General features: G+C 48.7%; 1 protein-coding gene across 13 annotated transcripts in view; it reads left to right on the top strand.

Moving 5' to 3' along the window:
* EIF4G3 (eukaryotic translation initiation factor 4 gamma 3) overlaps positions 1-15,737 on the top strand; it is a 149,655-nt gene that overhangs the window by 82,519 nt on the left and 51,399 nt on the right. For 10 of the 13 annotated variants that reach the window (XM_077190213.1, XM_077190212.1, XM_054648004.2 and 7 more), the window contains 5 exons: positions 738-917; positions 1,939-2,053; positions 5,273-5,373; positions 7,983-8,105; positions 14,061-14,160. In XM_077190213.1, the coding sequence (XP_077046328.1) occupies positions 738-917; positions 1,939-2,053; positions 5,273-5,373; positions 7,983-8,105; positions 14,061-14,160 (619 nt within the window). The remainder of the gene's footprint in view (positions 1-737; positions 918-1,938; positions 2,054-5,272; positions 5,374-7,982; positions 8,106-14,060; positions 14,161-15,737) is intronic. The other 3 variants (XM_077190210.1, XM_077190207.1, XM_077190216.1) reach the window with 1 other exon arrangement.

Below are 15,737 nucleotides of genomic sequence, written 5' to 3'. Positions count from 1 at the left end.
CAGTGCCCATCCCAGGGGCAGATCCAGAGCTAGCCCTGTGCCCATCCCAGGGGCAGATCCAGAGCCAGCCCTGTGCCCATCCCAGGGTGCAGAGCCACCCCTGTGCCCATCCCAGGGCTGCTCCCAGCACAGGAAGGTGGGCATGGGTCTCTGCCAGGGCTTGCTTGGCTGCCTGGGCCTGGCCCATCTGCCAGGGCAGCACCTTATGCCAGCGTGGTGCAAGGCTTTGGGACCACCCTGGTTGCCACCCTTTGGAAAACAGGGCAGGACAGGTGACCTGGATGTGAAGGAGAGGCATGAGGTGCCTCTGACCTCTGTGAAATTCTGGAGTTTTAGCTCTTCTGGAGATAAATTGGAACAGTTGCCTTGATGTTTTATTTCCCTGGGGCATTTATAAAGGTGGGGATTTTAGCAGCCAGCCCACCTTATAAAAAGGAAATTAGACAATCTCATTTTTCTAAAGTTGGCTCTGAAGGTTCAGCTGTAAAATTCAGGGGATACAAACTAATAATTCTTAGTTTGTAAAGTTTCTTGTCTGTTTCTACCTTGTAAAATAGAAAGCCATAGATGGCCCTGCTGTTCACAGAGAAACAAGGACTGTCCTGCAGTTTTCTGCAAGTGTGGCAACCCCTGGAAACTAACACCATCACTCTAATATTGTAAGCATACCTCCAATTCTTTCCCAGGAAGTCTGACCAGCTCTTTGTTTTCTCTCCTCTCTCCCTTCCCTCTTGTAGTTTTTTCAGAGGCCTCAGATCCAGCCTCCAAGAGCCACCATCCAGAACAGCAGCCCCTCCATCCGTCCCGGAGCGCAGACCCCGACTGCCGTGTACCAAACCAACCAGCACATCATGATGGTGAACCACCTGCCAATGCCCTACCCCATGCCTCAGGGCCCCCAGTACTGTATCCCACAGGTAAATCCAGCCTCCAGGCACCTGAGGAGCTGCAGAACAGTGTTTGGTGCATGGGGGTTGTCTCAGGAGGCGCCAGGAGGGTGTGGGGATGTGGCTGTGAAATCAGGCTGGTAGTTGAATATTATGTGCCAGGGCAGGTCTAGATTAGGTATTGAGAAAAGTTCCTTCATGATGGGGCATTGCAGAGGCTCCCCAGGGCAGTCAGTGGTGGAGCCAGAATCCCTGGAAGTGTTGAAGAAACGTGTGGATGTGGCATGTGGGGACAGGGTTCAGGGGTGGGCATGGCAGTGCTGGGGGAACAGTTGGACTTGGTGATTGTAGGGGGCTTTTCCAGCCTAAATGATTGCAGGATTCTGTGGTTCAGCCTCTGTCCTTTCTCTGGATGAAGTATTTGTTCTTCTGTGCATGGAGGCACTAGGAACCAATCACCTCTTTCAGGCCTCCCTCAAAGACAGTAGGAAACCAATGTCTTGGACATTTAAATATTGGACTAAATATTGGACTAAACATCGGACTAAATATTTAGTGCTTTAAAAATACCTAATTTGACTCAATAGATCCACAGGCACTCCAGAACCTTGGGCCTCATAACACAGTGCTGCAATCAGAGCAGGGGCTCTGTTCTGCCTCAGCTCCTGTGTCCTCCCTGCCTTGGCTTTACCTTATTTTGGCACTAACATTTGGAGAGGTTTAGGTGGCTATTAGGGAAAACTCCTTCATGGAAAGGGTGGCCAGGCACTGGCAGAGGATCCCCAGGGCAGTGGGGGAGTCCCCATCCCTGGAAGTCTCCAGGTGTGGATGTGGCACCTGGGGACATGGTCAGTGGTGACCTTGGTGCTACTGGTTGATGGTTGGACTCAGTGATCTTAAAGATCTTCTCCAACCTTAACAATCCATAATTCTGTGCTGCCCAAAACTGTCATTAAGCAGTGTGAGGACCAGATGCCTGTTGGTCAGGGGGGCTCAGTTACAGCTTGCCCCAGGCCTTGTGCAGTGGTTGATGGCTGTTTTGTCCCCCCAGTATCGTCACAGTGGCCCCCCGTACGTCGGGCCACCGCAGCAATATCCTGTGCAGCCACCAGGACCAGGACCCTTCTACCCAGGCCCAGGTCCTGGAGAATTCCCCAATGCCTACGGTGAGTTCTGCTTGGAGACTGCTTACAGTCTGTCCTTGCTGTGTTTTTCTGTTGTCAAGCTGAAGATTTATAATAACAAGCTGGATTAGCATTTGTTTGAACTTCAAATAGCTGCTAAATTTGGTGGTGTCACAGCCCTGATTATTCACTCCTGAAAAATCCCAGAGTGTTGTTTGTGTGAGTGTGTCAGGAAAGGCTGCAGCTGCCCAGGATCACCTGTGACCAGCAGTGGGGCTGCTTGTTGTTCCCTGTTGTTGTTCCCTGCTCAATCATTATTATTTGTTCAGGTATTGTGGGTACATTTGGCAGCCCAGGTTTTCCCTGTGCCATGCCTGGCATTGCCAGTTAACAGCAGCTAACAGTTCTTAGCCCAGTGTTTCTTGTTTGGTGTGTGCTGGGGGATAAGAACAAGCCATGTGGCTTTTTCCCTGGATTGATGCTGCCAAGGTAATTTAGTCCAATCTGTAACTCCTGCAGAGGCCAAAATTTGGCCTTTTCATGCATTTGGTCACTCACTGCTCCCTGCAGAGATATTCTCAGGCTCCCATGGGAATTCTCTGTTGGAGTTTTGGAGCCTTGGGGTGACTGATTCCCTTCCAGGCTGACCAGTAACAGCCCTGCTCCCTTGGCAGAATTGCAGTTTGCTCTTCACACACAGAGATCCCTTTGGAAGGAGAGAAAAACCCAGTAGCTTCCCTGTGCATCATTCAGGAAGGTCTCTTATTTTTCCTCTTTTCCTTCTCTTATTTATCTGGTCTGTGTGGAACTCATAGGAATTATTGAAAGGTTGTTGTAAAGCCCTTGAACCTGGTAATGCAATTTCAGAATAGGAGAGAGGGTAATTACAGGGCAGCTACTTCCTGGTGGTTGATCCTAGAGAAAATAGAAGAAATATTGTAATGATGCTTCAAATCTGATCCACTAGATGAGGAAATTGCCCAGTATTCCTCATTTCTTGTAATGCTACAGGTCTGTTTTTTACTTCCTGCTTGCTTGGTGCCATTTATCTGTCTTCACTTCTGTAATTAGGACAAGGTTCATTTCCAGCTCCTTTCCTCTCCTGGAAGCACCTGGTTTTTTGCAGAAAATCTTGGAATCTTTCAGTCCCAGTTTTAGGTTGCTGCAGCTGTGGAGCATCAGTGGGTGAAGCCAGAGCTCTCTGTCCTGCAGAGTCCTCCAGGCAGGGAAGGTTTCACCAGGGATTTGCCTGTACTTACCCACACCTTTCCCTCCTGTCACTCCCTTGCTGTGTATAGGGACTGGGAATGCTCAGCTCTCTCCAGGTGCTGCCAGGTTTGGGGAGCAGCTAAATCTGCTTTTCAGGCATGTTCAGTGCTGCTGGCAGTGCCTTTTCCATCAAGCACAGGGCTTGTGGCCAGTGTGGCTGCTGGATATCCAAATCATTGCAGCTGGGCAAGACCTAAAGAAAGTGATATGGGAAAATACAGTGGAAGAAAAAACTTGTGAAGATGGGCAGTGCAGTTTTATAACTCAGTTTTTCAGTTTATCATTCTCTGATGTCAGGGAGTTTCTGTACAACACTGGGAAAGACCTTGAAGTGATCAGTGGATAGGAGAGAGAATAAAAGTTGGGTGCTGAAGAACTGGAAGGGATCAAAGGCAGGGAGCAGAGCAGAGAGTGTGGCACTGGCAAATGCACTTGGCTTGTCACAGAAGCTGTTTCTTTCCAGAAGTTACTTTCTTCAGGATTTGGGTTTTAAAAATACTTTTCATAAAGGGAGAGTCATTCCCTGAGTTCTGCTGGAGCTGCCTCTCCAGCAGGGATCCCACTGCAGGTGATGTGGTTATATCTGGTTTCCAGGAGACTGCCAGTGAAGGGAATTCACACCTTGCAGGATCCCAGGCTCCTCCTGTTCCCTCACCTTAGCCAGGCTCTGCTTGGACACCTGCTCACCAGCAGGGTTCATAGAATCACCAAATCCCAGGATGGTTTGGCTTGGAAGGACCTTAAACCCCATCCAGTCCCACTCCCTGCCATGGCAGGGACAGCTTCCACTGCCCCAGGCTGCTCCCAGCCCTGCCCAGCTTGGCCTTGGACATTTCCAGGGATCCATGGGCAGCCACAGCTGCTCTGGGCAATAATTTTTGATTCCCAGCCTGCAGAGATGCAGACAGAGACTTTGAGGCCAGATCTGAAGTGGCTTTGCTGACCCTGGCATTCAAACTGAGACATTTCCTGAGTAATTGAGTGCAGCCAGGAGTGTCACTTTGAGCTCCTTGAGGCCATGCAGTGCTCCCTGCTTGCACAGGAAGAGTTCCCTCTCTGAGGATGTCAGGAAAGCCCTCTGAGCTGGGGTTTACAGCTCTCAGCAGGAGGAATGCACCCTTGGAGTTGCAAATCAGGCTGTGCTGGGCTGCTTTAATTTGCTCTCTTGGATTTCACCCTTTGCCTGAGATCCAGCGACCTCCTGGTTGGGTTACAGGCACAATCCACATTTTCATACCCAGTTAAAGGTTAGTTCAGCTGAAGAATAGATCAGATTGGGCCAGAGGCAAGTGCAAGCACTCAGTTCATCCAGAATCCATGCCTAGAAGGGAGAACACCCAGCAGCACCTTACACATTCCCCTGACACCTGATCCATGGGCAGGAGGCAGCTCTGCTCTGCCACCCCCATCTCTGGTGTGGTCTTAAAGCACTTGGTGATTCACTGAGCCACTCTCATTCCGCTGAGAAAACCATAATGAACCACACTGGCTGCTAGGAATGTGACCAGCACTGTGGTGTAATTCTGCACTCATCACCATGGTCCTGCTTTTTGTGTGTTGCAGCATGACAGGAACATTGCTCATAATTAAATTTTCTGGTTGTGCTTCCAAATAGGTTGCAGTTGACCTCACAAATTGTTTGTATTGGTTAGACTGAATTTCTCTACAAAGGCAGAAAACCCCTGATAAACCAGCAGCAAATCCAGCAGAAAATCTTCCTGTTTGTCAGGCAGAGGAGCCCAGGGATGCTCTTGCAGTGCCTCTGTGGTGTCCACAGCCTCTCAGACATGGATGATGTACATGGCCAATTTGGGGTCATGGAAATCAAACAAGAAATGGTGCCTGAATCTCTTGTCTTGATGGAGCATCAGCTTCTGCTAAGTGGCAGTGGAGCTGAGCAAACCCAGCCCTCTCAGAGGGATGCTGCACCTCTGGCATTGGTTGTGTGTCCTGAGCTGACCTTGTCCCTCTGTTTGTGTCACTGCTGCCCAGGAACACCCTTCTACCCCAGCCAGCCCGTGTACCAGTCTGCACCCATCATTGTGCCTACGCAGCAGCAGCAGCCGCCGCCTGCCAAGAGAGAGAAGAAAACGGTGAGTGGGGCACTCTGTGCTGGGGGGAGCTGCAAGGACAGGAATAATGTTCTTCAGATTAAACCTGAGCTTTACCTTCACTGGAGGCCCTGGCACAGATGCCCAGAGCAGCCTTGGCTGCCCCTGAGTCCCTGGAGGTGTCCAAGGCCAGGCTGGACAGGGCTGGGAGCAGCCTGGGACAGGGGAAGGTGTCCCTGCCATGCTCTAAGATGAGCTTCAAGGTCCCTCCCACCCCAAACCAGTTATTTTGTGATTCCCAAAGAGATGAAGTGTAATTAAACATTGCACAGTGCTGTTTTCTATTTTGCTATGGGCGCTGTCCACTCTGAGTTTGTGACATCTCAGCCAGTCGAAAAGGAAAATAATTTTGCTGGTTTTTAATAAACATGAACAAAAGCAGCATGGTCTGCCCAAGCCTGGAATCCTCACCTGTGCTGCTGCTCAGAGTGCTCCCAAAAAGCCAGGTGGGAATGAGTGAACTCAGCAGTTTGGGAGAATGTTGGGAATTGGTTCAAAGTGACAAATCAGAAATTATTGAATATTATCCCTTGAAAAAGGTGGAAAAACAGGAATTTGTGGATGTATTTGCAGGCTTGAAAGAACCTGAGTGGATATGGGTTGGGAGAGCACATTCCCTCTCTTTCTAGTCCACTGGGGGGAATCTCAGAGAGGCAGATGAAGGGAATTTCAACCCATCTACAGGTGGATGTGGGGAACAGTGGAGGTGTGTGGGGTAAATGTGAGGTTTAACCAGGAAAAGATGATGTGGGCTTGGACTTGTGAATGAATAGTTTGTAAAGGACTGAAGAGGAAATTACAGCAGTGTTTGTGTGAGAGTGTTTTGGAAACATTAAAAGAACAGTTTCCTGGGGGTAGAAAAGAATAAAAGGACTTAGACATGTCTCAAAATGCAGAATATTTGCATCTTTGGAGTTTTGAGGGTGATCTGGGGTGACACTTGATTTGGGAGACCGGAAGAACTGAACAATGGGTGAGCTGTGCCTGCAGGAAAGGCCTTTTTGGTGGCTGCTCTCAGCAGCTTTTTTGTCACCTCTACAGGCCCCAGGAGTCTCTTTTCAGCATCCCAAACACGACATGCCCAGATCCCTGATGCCATTAAAATGCAGAGCTGATCAGACACGCTCAGCTGGGATTAAGGCACTTCCATGCCAGCCAAGCTGAGTTCTTTGAGGCAGAAAAGGGATTTTAAATGCCCAAGATGCTTCTCTCTGAATGTGCTGTTTCAGTTTGGTAATTGGTGTTGCAACTGTTGGAGAAATGAGAAAAATTAAATGTATTATTGTGCACATGCCCACATCCACCATGAGTTGAGTATTTGAGTACTACAAATTTCCTTTCAGGCAGGGAAATCTTGTTTTTAATGCCATTGACTCTGTGTCAGGAGGAGGAGAGGGCCAACTCTCAGGTCCTTGTTGCTGTAGTTAATGAAATATTTTAGCAAAAAAAAAAATTTGCTAAAATAATTAATTTATCCTTCTTTTATCAAAAATAAGAGAAGCCCAGACTCAACACCCTGAGTACAGTGTGTGTGTGTGTGTGTTCACAAACAGAGTGAAGCCAAACTGAGTTTGACAAGTCACAAAGCCCTTCTGCAGTTCCAGTTTTACAGCCCAGAATCCCAGAAGGGCTGGCTTGGAAGGAGCTGCAGGACCATTCCCAGCCCCTGCCATGGGGCCATTCATTACAGGCTGGTTTCCAGCAGAGCCCCTGCCCTGGGAAGGGTGATGGTGTCTCTTGGTTTGCTTGGATTTCTGCATGGAATTGATCTCAAGTTCAGCCAAGAGCTTTGGAGAAGGTGGGCAGATAGACAGAATTCTGTCTTCAGGGTTATCAGATTCTGCTGGAGATGAAAAGCTGTTTCACATTATCCCAGACATGCTGGCTCTTCCCCCTGCTCAGGGAATGGATTGGCTCAAGTGTCAGTTGAGGATTCACTGAGTGTTCTGGAGTGGTTTCTTTTGGAAAATATTTTTTCTTCCCATTTTGGAACTGTGAATAGACTCAAAAATCCCATTTCATTCCTAAATGCTGCAGAGTTCTAAGTTTGAGTTTGTTCTTTCAGTTTCCCTTTCCTCCACTCAGTATTTTTGTTTGATTCCCTCTGTTTTGGTGGAACCTGGGACTGATTTGCTTTCCCCCTTTCCTAGAAGTGGGCTGGCAAGGTCAGGGAGTTTCCTGTCAGGGTAAAAAACAAAACCTTTTCTCCATTCTTGCCCTTTCCACTACTGGGCAAGCTGAGCTTGTACCCAAACTGTCCCCCACTTTTTCTCAGTTGCAGGAAACTCACATTCCAGCAGCAGAGCCTGTATTTTGCATTACAGGGTGCACATATTTAGACTGAACTTGGTGTGGTTGATGATTCAATTAGGTTTTGATTAAATTAGGTGTTGATGAAGGGATGACATGCCATGCATTCCAAGCCATGGAAACAAGGCACATCCCAGTGCTGCTGCTGAGCCCCAGCTCATCCCAGAGCATCTCCTGCTGGTTGTGCTGGGAGCTTGTGCTGCTCTCCACCAGGACAGCAGGTGCAGGAACCTTGTGGGAATGATTCCTTTGCTCTTACTGCAGTTCTCTCAATCCTGTAGATCCGAATCCGGGATCCAAACCAGGGAGGCAAGGACATAACAGAGGAAATCATGTCTGGAGGGGGCAGCAGGAACCCCACCCCGCCCATCGTCAGACCCACCTCCACCCCAACTCCACCTCAGGTAAGGAAGGGCTGTGCTGCTCCTCCCCTGGGGCCTCTCCCTCCCACCCCCAGCCACACCTGGACCATCCCAGAGACCTGCATGCTCCCAAATGATTCACTGATTCACAGAATCAATATTCTCCAGCCATGATGTTTGCCCAAGTTTGGTCATTGGAGCCCCAGTGCTGCTGTTCTTTCCCCTCCCTGGTTTTCTATCAGCAGTAGATTTTCAGTGTTCAAGGAGGAGCCAAAATATCTGTGGGAAAGGAGGTGTCTTTATGCACCTGGGAAAGCCCATGTCACAAGGGTGATTGATTACAGACCTTCAGTTGCATCACTTTTCTTTCTGCCTTTGTGCAGTTGTTTTAGAGTCACCAGAAGATGTGGAGCTCAGGAATTTTCTCACAGAACTGTAACAAGTTATCACACATTTGCTCTCTGGGTGTTCAAACTTAACAATGCATTTTGCTAATGAGGAAAAAATGATAAATATTTTTATAATTATAAAAATTTAATTCATTCTTATTAATAATAATAAATATAATTATAAAAATTATAAATATAAAAATACTGAACCCAACCATCTGAACTGCCCCTCTCCTTCCTCCTTTATTCCCTCCAGGTAGGATCTGACACATCACAACAGTATTGAGGTCACCTAGTGGAATGACCAGATTTTAGGGCCAAAAGCTTCCCTGAACAAGCCATACCTTCCTGAAGGCAGGAGGATGGAGAGTGGGAGGTGGGGAGCAGGTTTCTAAATCCCACCTTGCAGCTGGGACCTGCTCATTCTGCTCACTGAGTCAAGAAGGTTGCATCTCCTCACTCACTCCCAGGACCTTGGCTTTGTGCTTTGTGCTTTTCCCACTTCAGGCTCTTCTCTTCACGAGCATTTTCTGTAGGTCTTAAATCCCTTCTTGTCCTGCACCTTTGAGTCTGACCCTTTTAAGTCCCTGGTTAGAGGTCAGGAAGGTTCTCCAGCTGAAGGCTGGGCTGTGCAGCTGAGCTGGTGCTGGGATGTGATTTCTTCTTCTTCCACCTTCTTCCCTGGTCGATGTTACCAGCTTTTGGCAGCTTTTAAGGTGAAACAGCTTTTCCTGAGCTCAAACCTTCCTTTCCTCTCTGTGTGGGAGTAGATTTTCTGCTGAAAGTCCTGTGCAGGAGCACAGCCCTGTCTGGGAGCACTGCTTGTGCTGCAGTGGGAGCTGGGGACTGCAGGCAGATGTGACTGGGTCACTGAGGGGAAGTGAGAGAGGTCCTGGAGATCCTCCCTGGCACCAGCAGGGCTTTCCCAGCTGAGTCCACTCCTTGTGTCTCTGGAGGCACCACCTTGTGCTTTGTCACTGGTTTTCTCCTCTGGTCCCCATCCAGGACAAGCAGCAGGCACCAGGTAAACTTCTTTCCATCAGAGATGCCAAACATGGGAATCTTGGTGAGATCATCTCCCCATTTCTTCTTCCTACCCATCCTTCCCCATTGGAAGTGGGAAGAGTTGGAGCCAGCCAGGATTTCCCGTGGTATTCCTGCCCAGTGCAGTGAATCCAGGCACTTACCTGATCATTCTTACATCCTGCAAGCTATTTTAAGGCACTACAATTAAGTCAAACAGAAGGAAATAAATGTGTTTCAAGGGGAGGTTACTAGGCCTGAATTCTGATCAGCTGTAATTTAGATGCAGAGCACAGCAGTGATGTCCAATCATCTCCTCCAAGGTATGCAAATATTCCATTGTTTAATATCCAGCCTTCCTTTTGATTAGGTGCTTAGAACCACTTTTGGTAATCACAGAAGAGCTCTGAAATTGGGCTCACCAGAATAAGTTCATTAGTGTAACATAACTGAAAATTTAAGCCCACTTAAGCCAGGAAATTCAACATTATTGTCCCAACAGCTTCTCTAAATCAAGTCTTGGGAGCACGTTTAATATCTTGGGTGAAATTAAATAGTGCCTTAATAACTGTGCTCAGGAATTGCACTGGTGGGGGTGCTGCTGTTTTGAGCAGGCTCCAGTCAGTAAATTCTCAATATTCAGCCATAACTTTTGAGATGCTCCTGACTTGGGGCAGCTCCTGGGACAGTGCAGGGGGAGCAGAGCTGCTGTTGTTTGTTCCAAACCCTGGACCACACTCTGCTCACCCCAAACCCTGCTCATCCCTCTGGACCAAACCCTGCTGACCCCAAACCCTGTTCACCCCCTGTACCACACTCTGCTCACCCCAAACCGTGCTGAGTCCCATGGACCAAACCCTGCTCATTCCAAACCCTGCTGACCCCAAACCCTGCTGACCCCACTGGACCAAACCCTGCTCACCCCAAACCCTGCTCATCCCAAACCCTGCTGACCCCAACCCTGCTGATCCCCCTGGATCAAACCCTGCTCACCCCAAACCCTGCTCATCCCCCTGGACCAAACCCTGCTGACCCCAAACCCTGTTCACCCCCTGTACCACACTCTGCTCACCCCAAACTGTGCTGAGTCCCATGGACCAAACCCTGCTGACCCCAAACCCTGCTGACCCCAAACCCTGCTCATCCCCCTGGACCAAACCCTGCTCACCCCAAACCCTGCTCACCCCACTGGATCAAACCCTGCTCACCCCCGTGGATCAAACCCTGCTCACCCCAAACCCTGCTGACCCTGCTGACCCCAAACCCTGCTGACCCCAAACCCTGCTCACCCCACTGGACCAAACCCTGCTCATTCCAAACCCTGCTGACCCCAAACCCTGCTGACCCCAAACCCTGCTCATCCCAAACCCTGCTCATCCCTCTGGACCAAACCCTGCTCACCCCAAACCCTGCTCACCCCAAACCCTGCTCACCCCAAACCCTGCTCATCCCAAACCCTGCTCACCCCCCTGGATCAAACCCTGCTCTGGACCAAACCCTGCTCACCCCAAACCCTGCTCATCCCAAACCCTGCTGACCCCAACCCTGCTGATCCCCCTGGATCAAACCCTGCTCATCCCAAAGCCTGCTCATCCCAAAGCCTGCTGACCCCAAAGCCTGCTGACCCCAAACCCTGCTGACCCCAAAGCCTGCTGACCCCAAACCCTGCTCATCCCAAACCCTGCTGACCTCAACCCTGCTCATCCCCCTGGACCAAACTCTGCTCACTCCAAACTCTGCTCGTCCCAAACTCTGCTCATCCCACACCCCTGCTGACCCCCTGGACCAAACCCTGCTCACCCCAAACCCTGCTCACCCAAACCCTGCTCACCCCAAACCCTGCTCACCCCAAACCCTGCTCACCCCAAACCCTGCTCACCCCAAACCCTGCTCACCCCAAACCCTGCTCACCCCAAACCCTGCTCACCAAGGTGCTCATGGAGATTTCAGCACTCAAAATATGAATGTGCAGCCTCAGGGCTTGACAAGGCAGCATCAAAGTGACTCCCAGTCCAATGAGATTTTTAGAATTACAGCAAATTCCAATAAAAGTGCTTTCTCTGAATCTGCTATCTCATTATTTAAATGGCACAAACACAAAGGAAGAAACATCCTCAGGAAGTGCTGGAGACCACTCCCTGTCCCAAATTCTGCATTTGAAAAAGAAACCCTTTTAAAATAATAATAGTTTCCAAATTTTTTCTTTAGATTTTAATTACTCTATTAACAGACTCAAACAAACCAAAACTTAGCTAACACAAGCCCAAAGCACCCTCTTCTCTCAGTAGGTTAAGGGCTGAACATCAAAAAATTGTTGGAACTGTGCTTAACATCAAAAAATCCCTGGAATTGTGCAGAAGATGAGCATTGCCAGGATGATCTGCATGGTTTGAGCCATTCCTGTACCTTTTACTCAGCAGCACTGACCAAAAAGTGCTTTAGGTGGAGTTTCCCAGTGCCTCTGCAGTGTATTTTAATTGCCTTTGAGCAAGTAAAGTGCTTTAAAGCTCCTGCAAGAGAAGCTGGAGGTACATGGAGATATGATTTATCCATTATCCAGATGCTGTTTTCACTCTGGTTTTTGCTGGGAAGAGAAAGAAAACCCAGGCCCAGAATCTGATGATGGTGTTGCCTCAGCCATGGCTTCCACAGAAGATCACTTTTGAAAGAGTGACTGCTCTTATTTTCCTGGCCAAGCTCTTCCAAGTCTCAGTGAGTTTGTCAGAGTTGTGTTTGCTCAGTGTCCAGGCTGTGGTGGGGTAAAATAACCCAGAGCAACCCTTGGAGCATCATAAATCAGGGGAGCAATTTTCAGTGGGAGTTTTTGCATAAAAACTCTCTAAATGCTCCATTTTGCAGCTGCAGAGGAACATTTATTCATTTGCAGTCCTCAGTGCATAAGGACCATTTTTTCATTTGCAATATCATTCCTACAAAATAAATGTTTTCCCCATTTCTGAAGGAAATACATTTCCTGACCCAAGAAGTTTCTGGCCTCACAGGTTTCTCCTTCACTGCTCTGCTTAGGTTGGTTCTTATCACAGTTTCCTTTCTCCACACTGATTTCATCCATAAATTTTCTTATAAAAGAAGAAAGTCCTGATCACTGAGGGTGAGGGGAAAGTGTTCTTGAAACCTGCTCATTTGGAAAGCTGGGTTTTCTTTGGCTTCTTCATTCATTCTGCAGTTCTTCATTCATTCTCCAGTCAATCTGTCAGGCTCATTGCTGAAAGAGGAGCAATCCCAAAGAAAACTTCAACCCTTCACCCCCACTTAAATCTTCATCCTTATTTTTCCAGATGTGCTTTTTCCTGGTCTTCCTGAAATGGTGAAAAAGAGTGTCTTGGAGAGAATTCCCTCTTTATCCTGCACTGTTCAGATGCAATGGGCAAAAAGCTGGAGATGGGAGATAAAAACAGAGTCCCAGAAAGAGAAGCAGGTTACCAGAGCATTTCCTTTTATAAGGAAATAAGTTTAGTGTGGATTTCTGAGAGCCTGTCTGCAATTAGAGTGATTAAAAAGTCCTTTTCCTGTAGCTGCTCAGAGGAGTTCATGGATGTGGACCTGGCTGAGAGCAGACAGCTGCAGGGAGCTGCCTGCTTTTCCACTTGGGATGAGGAAATGAAAATTTAGCCCCATTTTCTCCTGTGCCTGGTCCCCAGTGTGTATTTAAGGGGAATTTGTGACCAGCTGCCTTGGCCTGTCTGTGGTCACTCCAGCAGCTGCCTCACCTTTGAGTCTGGGGCACTAACTTGGTCTTCCTTAAATTCTGAGACTAAATACAAAGGATTTGAGCAAACTTTCTTAAGCACAAGTGAATGTTTGGTGGGAGATCATTGAAATATGTGTGTCTGCCACAGGCTGGGGCTCCTTCAGTCTTCCTTCAGTCTTTGCAGGCCTTTTGGATTTGTTCTTCCATACAGAAACCCCAGTCCATGTTCTTGGGGAACCTGCTCCTCCTGCTCTCCCTCAGATTCCTGCCCAGCTGCTTTTATTCTCCCCCTGCCCTGCAGGTCCCACCCCCAGGCTGCTTGCAGGGGGTGCTGGGGATGTTTTTCATCCAAGCACTGCCAGGCTGGGATGATTTTCCTCCTGGGATCAGGAGTGCTGTGTGTGCAGACACATCTGCCCACTGTTCATCCCATCCTGCACACATCAGCTCTGATAGGTACACAGAGGAGCAAATCAATAGATCTGAATCTCTCAGGGGGTTGAAATATGGATCAGTGGAGAAAGGAGTCAAGTCCCAAAGGTGAACTGAGGTCACAGAGGGATGCAGGAGCCTTGGTGTGTCCTGCATGGAGGAGCTCCTGGAGAGTGTTGGGAGGGCAAAGCACATTGGCACCAGTGCTGTGCTGTCCCTTCCTTGCTGTTCTTAACAGGGAGCATCTCCTTCCCCTTTTCCTGCTGCCTTTCCCATGAACTTTTTGGATTTATCCAATTGACCTGTGTACCTTTTCTCTATTTTTTCTCTTTGTTCTCCCCACCTTCGGTTTCTCCTCTCCACCCCCCCTGGCTCACCTGTCCCTTGCCTTTGCTGCCTGTTTTATGTTCCCAGGCTCATGGTGTTGTCCCTGTCCCCCAGCAGGTGCCCAGCCAGGTCCCTGAGCCCATTCCCACAGCGCTGGGAGCCCTGGAGAGCTCCCACCCCTCCGGCAGCACCGCAGCCCCCGCCTCCAAACAAGGTCAGTTCATGGAGATTTCCTCCCTCAGTATTTTCAATCATTTATTTTTTCCCCTCCTTTCTTGTTTTAGTTGGAATATTTTTGGCAGGGAGACCAGCAGGCAGCAGAAATAGGAGGGGAGGAACTTCTCTTCCTCCAGTGGAACATTTTAAGTGTGTTGCTAAGGCAATTAATTGGAATTTGCTAATGTGGAACTGGTTAAAAATAATTGTCTTCAATCTTCTGTGTCCTAAATGTTGTTTCAGAGCACACAGAAGGAAGAAAGTGCCATCCTGTCACCCAAGTGCCATCCTCCAGAACCCAGCATGTTGTCAGGGAAACGCTTTAGCCAGAGATCTTTGGATCGTTTGGATAATGAGCCACAGCAGTGGCACGGATCCAGAGGATCATATGGCTTCCCCAGAGCTGCTTGAGTGTCCAGTCCTGTAGGAATGGGCAACACTAACTAGGAAAAAACCCATTAGTGTGCCAAGTGCCTCATAAAGCCCATAGCAGGTTTTGCTGACTTTGGTAAAAATGGCACAGATGGAAAGAGTTTCTGAAAATTCCATTTCCTTGGACAGGGCCCTCAGGCACAGGATGGGATCCTTGGGGTCCCTGCACAGGGCCAAGAGTTGGACCCCATGACCCTGATGGGTCCCTGCCAGCTCAGGATATCCCATAATATACATTGGAAGGGAGATTTTTTTAAGCTATTCAAGAAATTGTCCCAGGAGGCGACAGAGCAGGCCCAGGCTGTTCCCACACTGGAATTTGCAGCCACTGGAAGCTGCAGCTCCTGATGTGTGGCAGCAGGATGGCAGCTGGGACACAGAGCTGCCACCTCTGTCTGTGCCAGTGTCACCCATGGCATCACAGCCACCCGGGCTCTGCTGCAGCAGCACGTGCAGGGATGTCATGGGGTGTGGGATTTTTATTGCAGGGTATCCAGAGTATCATGGGGTGCTGGGATTTTTATTTAAAAGTACCCAGAGTATCATGGAATGCTGGGATTTTTATTTAAAAGTACCCAGAGTATCATGGAATGCTGGGATTTTTATTTCTGAGTATCCAGAGTATCATGGGGTGCTGGGATTTTTATTTCAGGGCATCCAGAGTACCATGGGATGCTGGGATTTTTATTTCAGGGTATCCAGAGTATCAGGGGATGCTGGGATTTTTATTTCAGAGTATCCAGAGTATCATGGACTGCTGGGATTTTTATTTCAGGGTATCCAGAGTATCATGGAGGGCTGGGATTTTTATTTCAGGGTATCCAGAGTATCAGGGGATGCTGGGATTTTTATTTCAGAGTCACAGAATGACCAAAGTTGGAAAAGCCCTCCCAGATCTTGGAGTCCAACCCAGCACTGCCATGTTCAGTACTCACCATGTCCCCAGGTGTCACATCCATGTATTTTTTTTAACACTTTCAGGGATAGTGACTCCACCACTGCCCAGGTCAGTGCCTGGCCACCCTTTCCATGAAGGAATTTTCCTAAAATCCAACCTGAACCATGCCTGGCACAATCTGAGGCCATTCCTCTTGTGCTGTTGTATATTCCCTGGGAGAGGTTTGCTAGAGGAAAACCAAGCCC

This window comes from Agelaius phoeniceus, chromosome 24 (assembly GCF_051311805.1).
Source record: "Agelaius phoeniceus isolate bAgePho1 chromosome 24, bAgePho1.hap1, whole genome shotgun sequence".
Lineage (NCBI taxonomy): Eukaryota > Metazoa > Chordata > Aves > Passeriformes > Icteridae > Agelaius > Agelaius phoeniceus.
The sequence above is the reverse complement of the archived record's forward strand: the minus strand, read 5'-3'. Positions and strand labels throughout refer to the sequence as shown.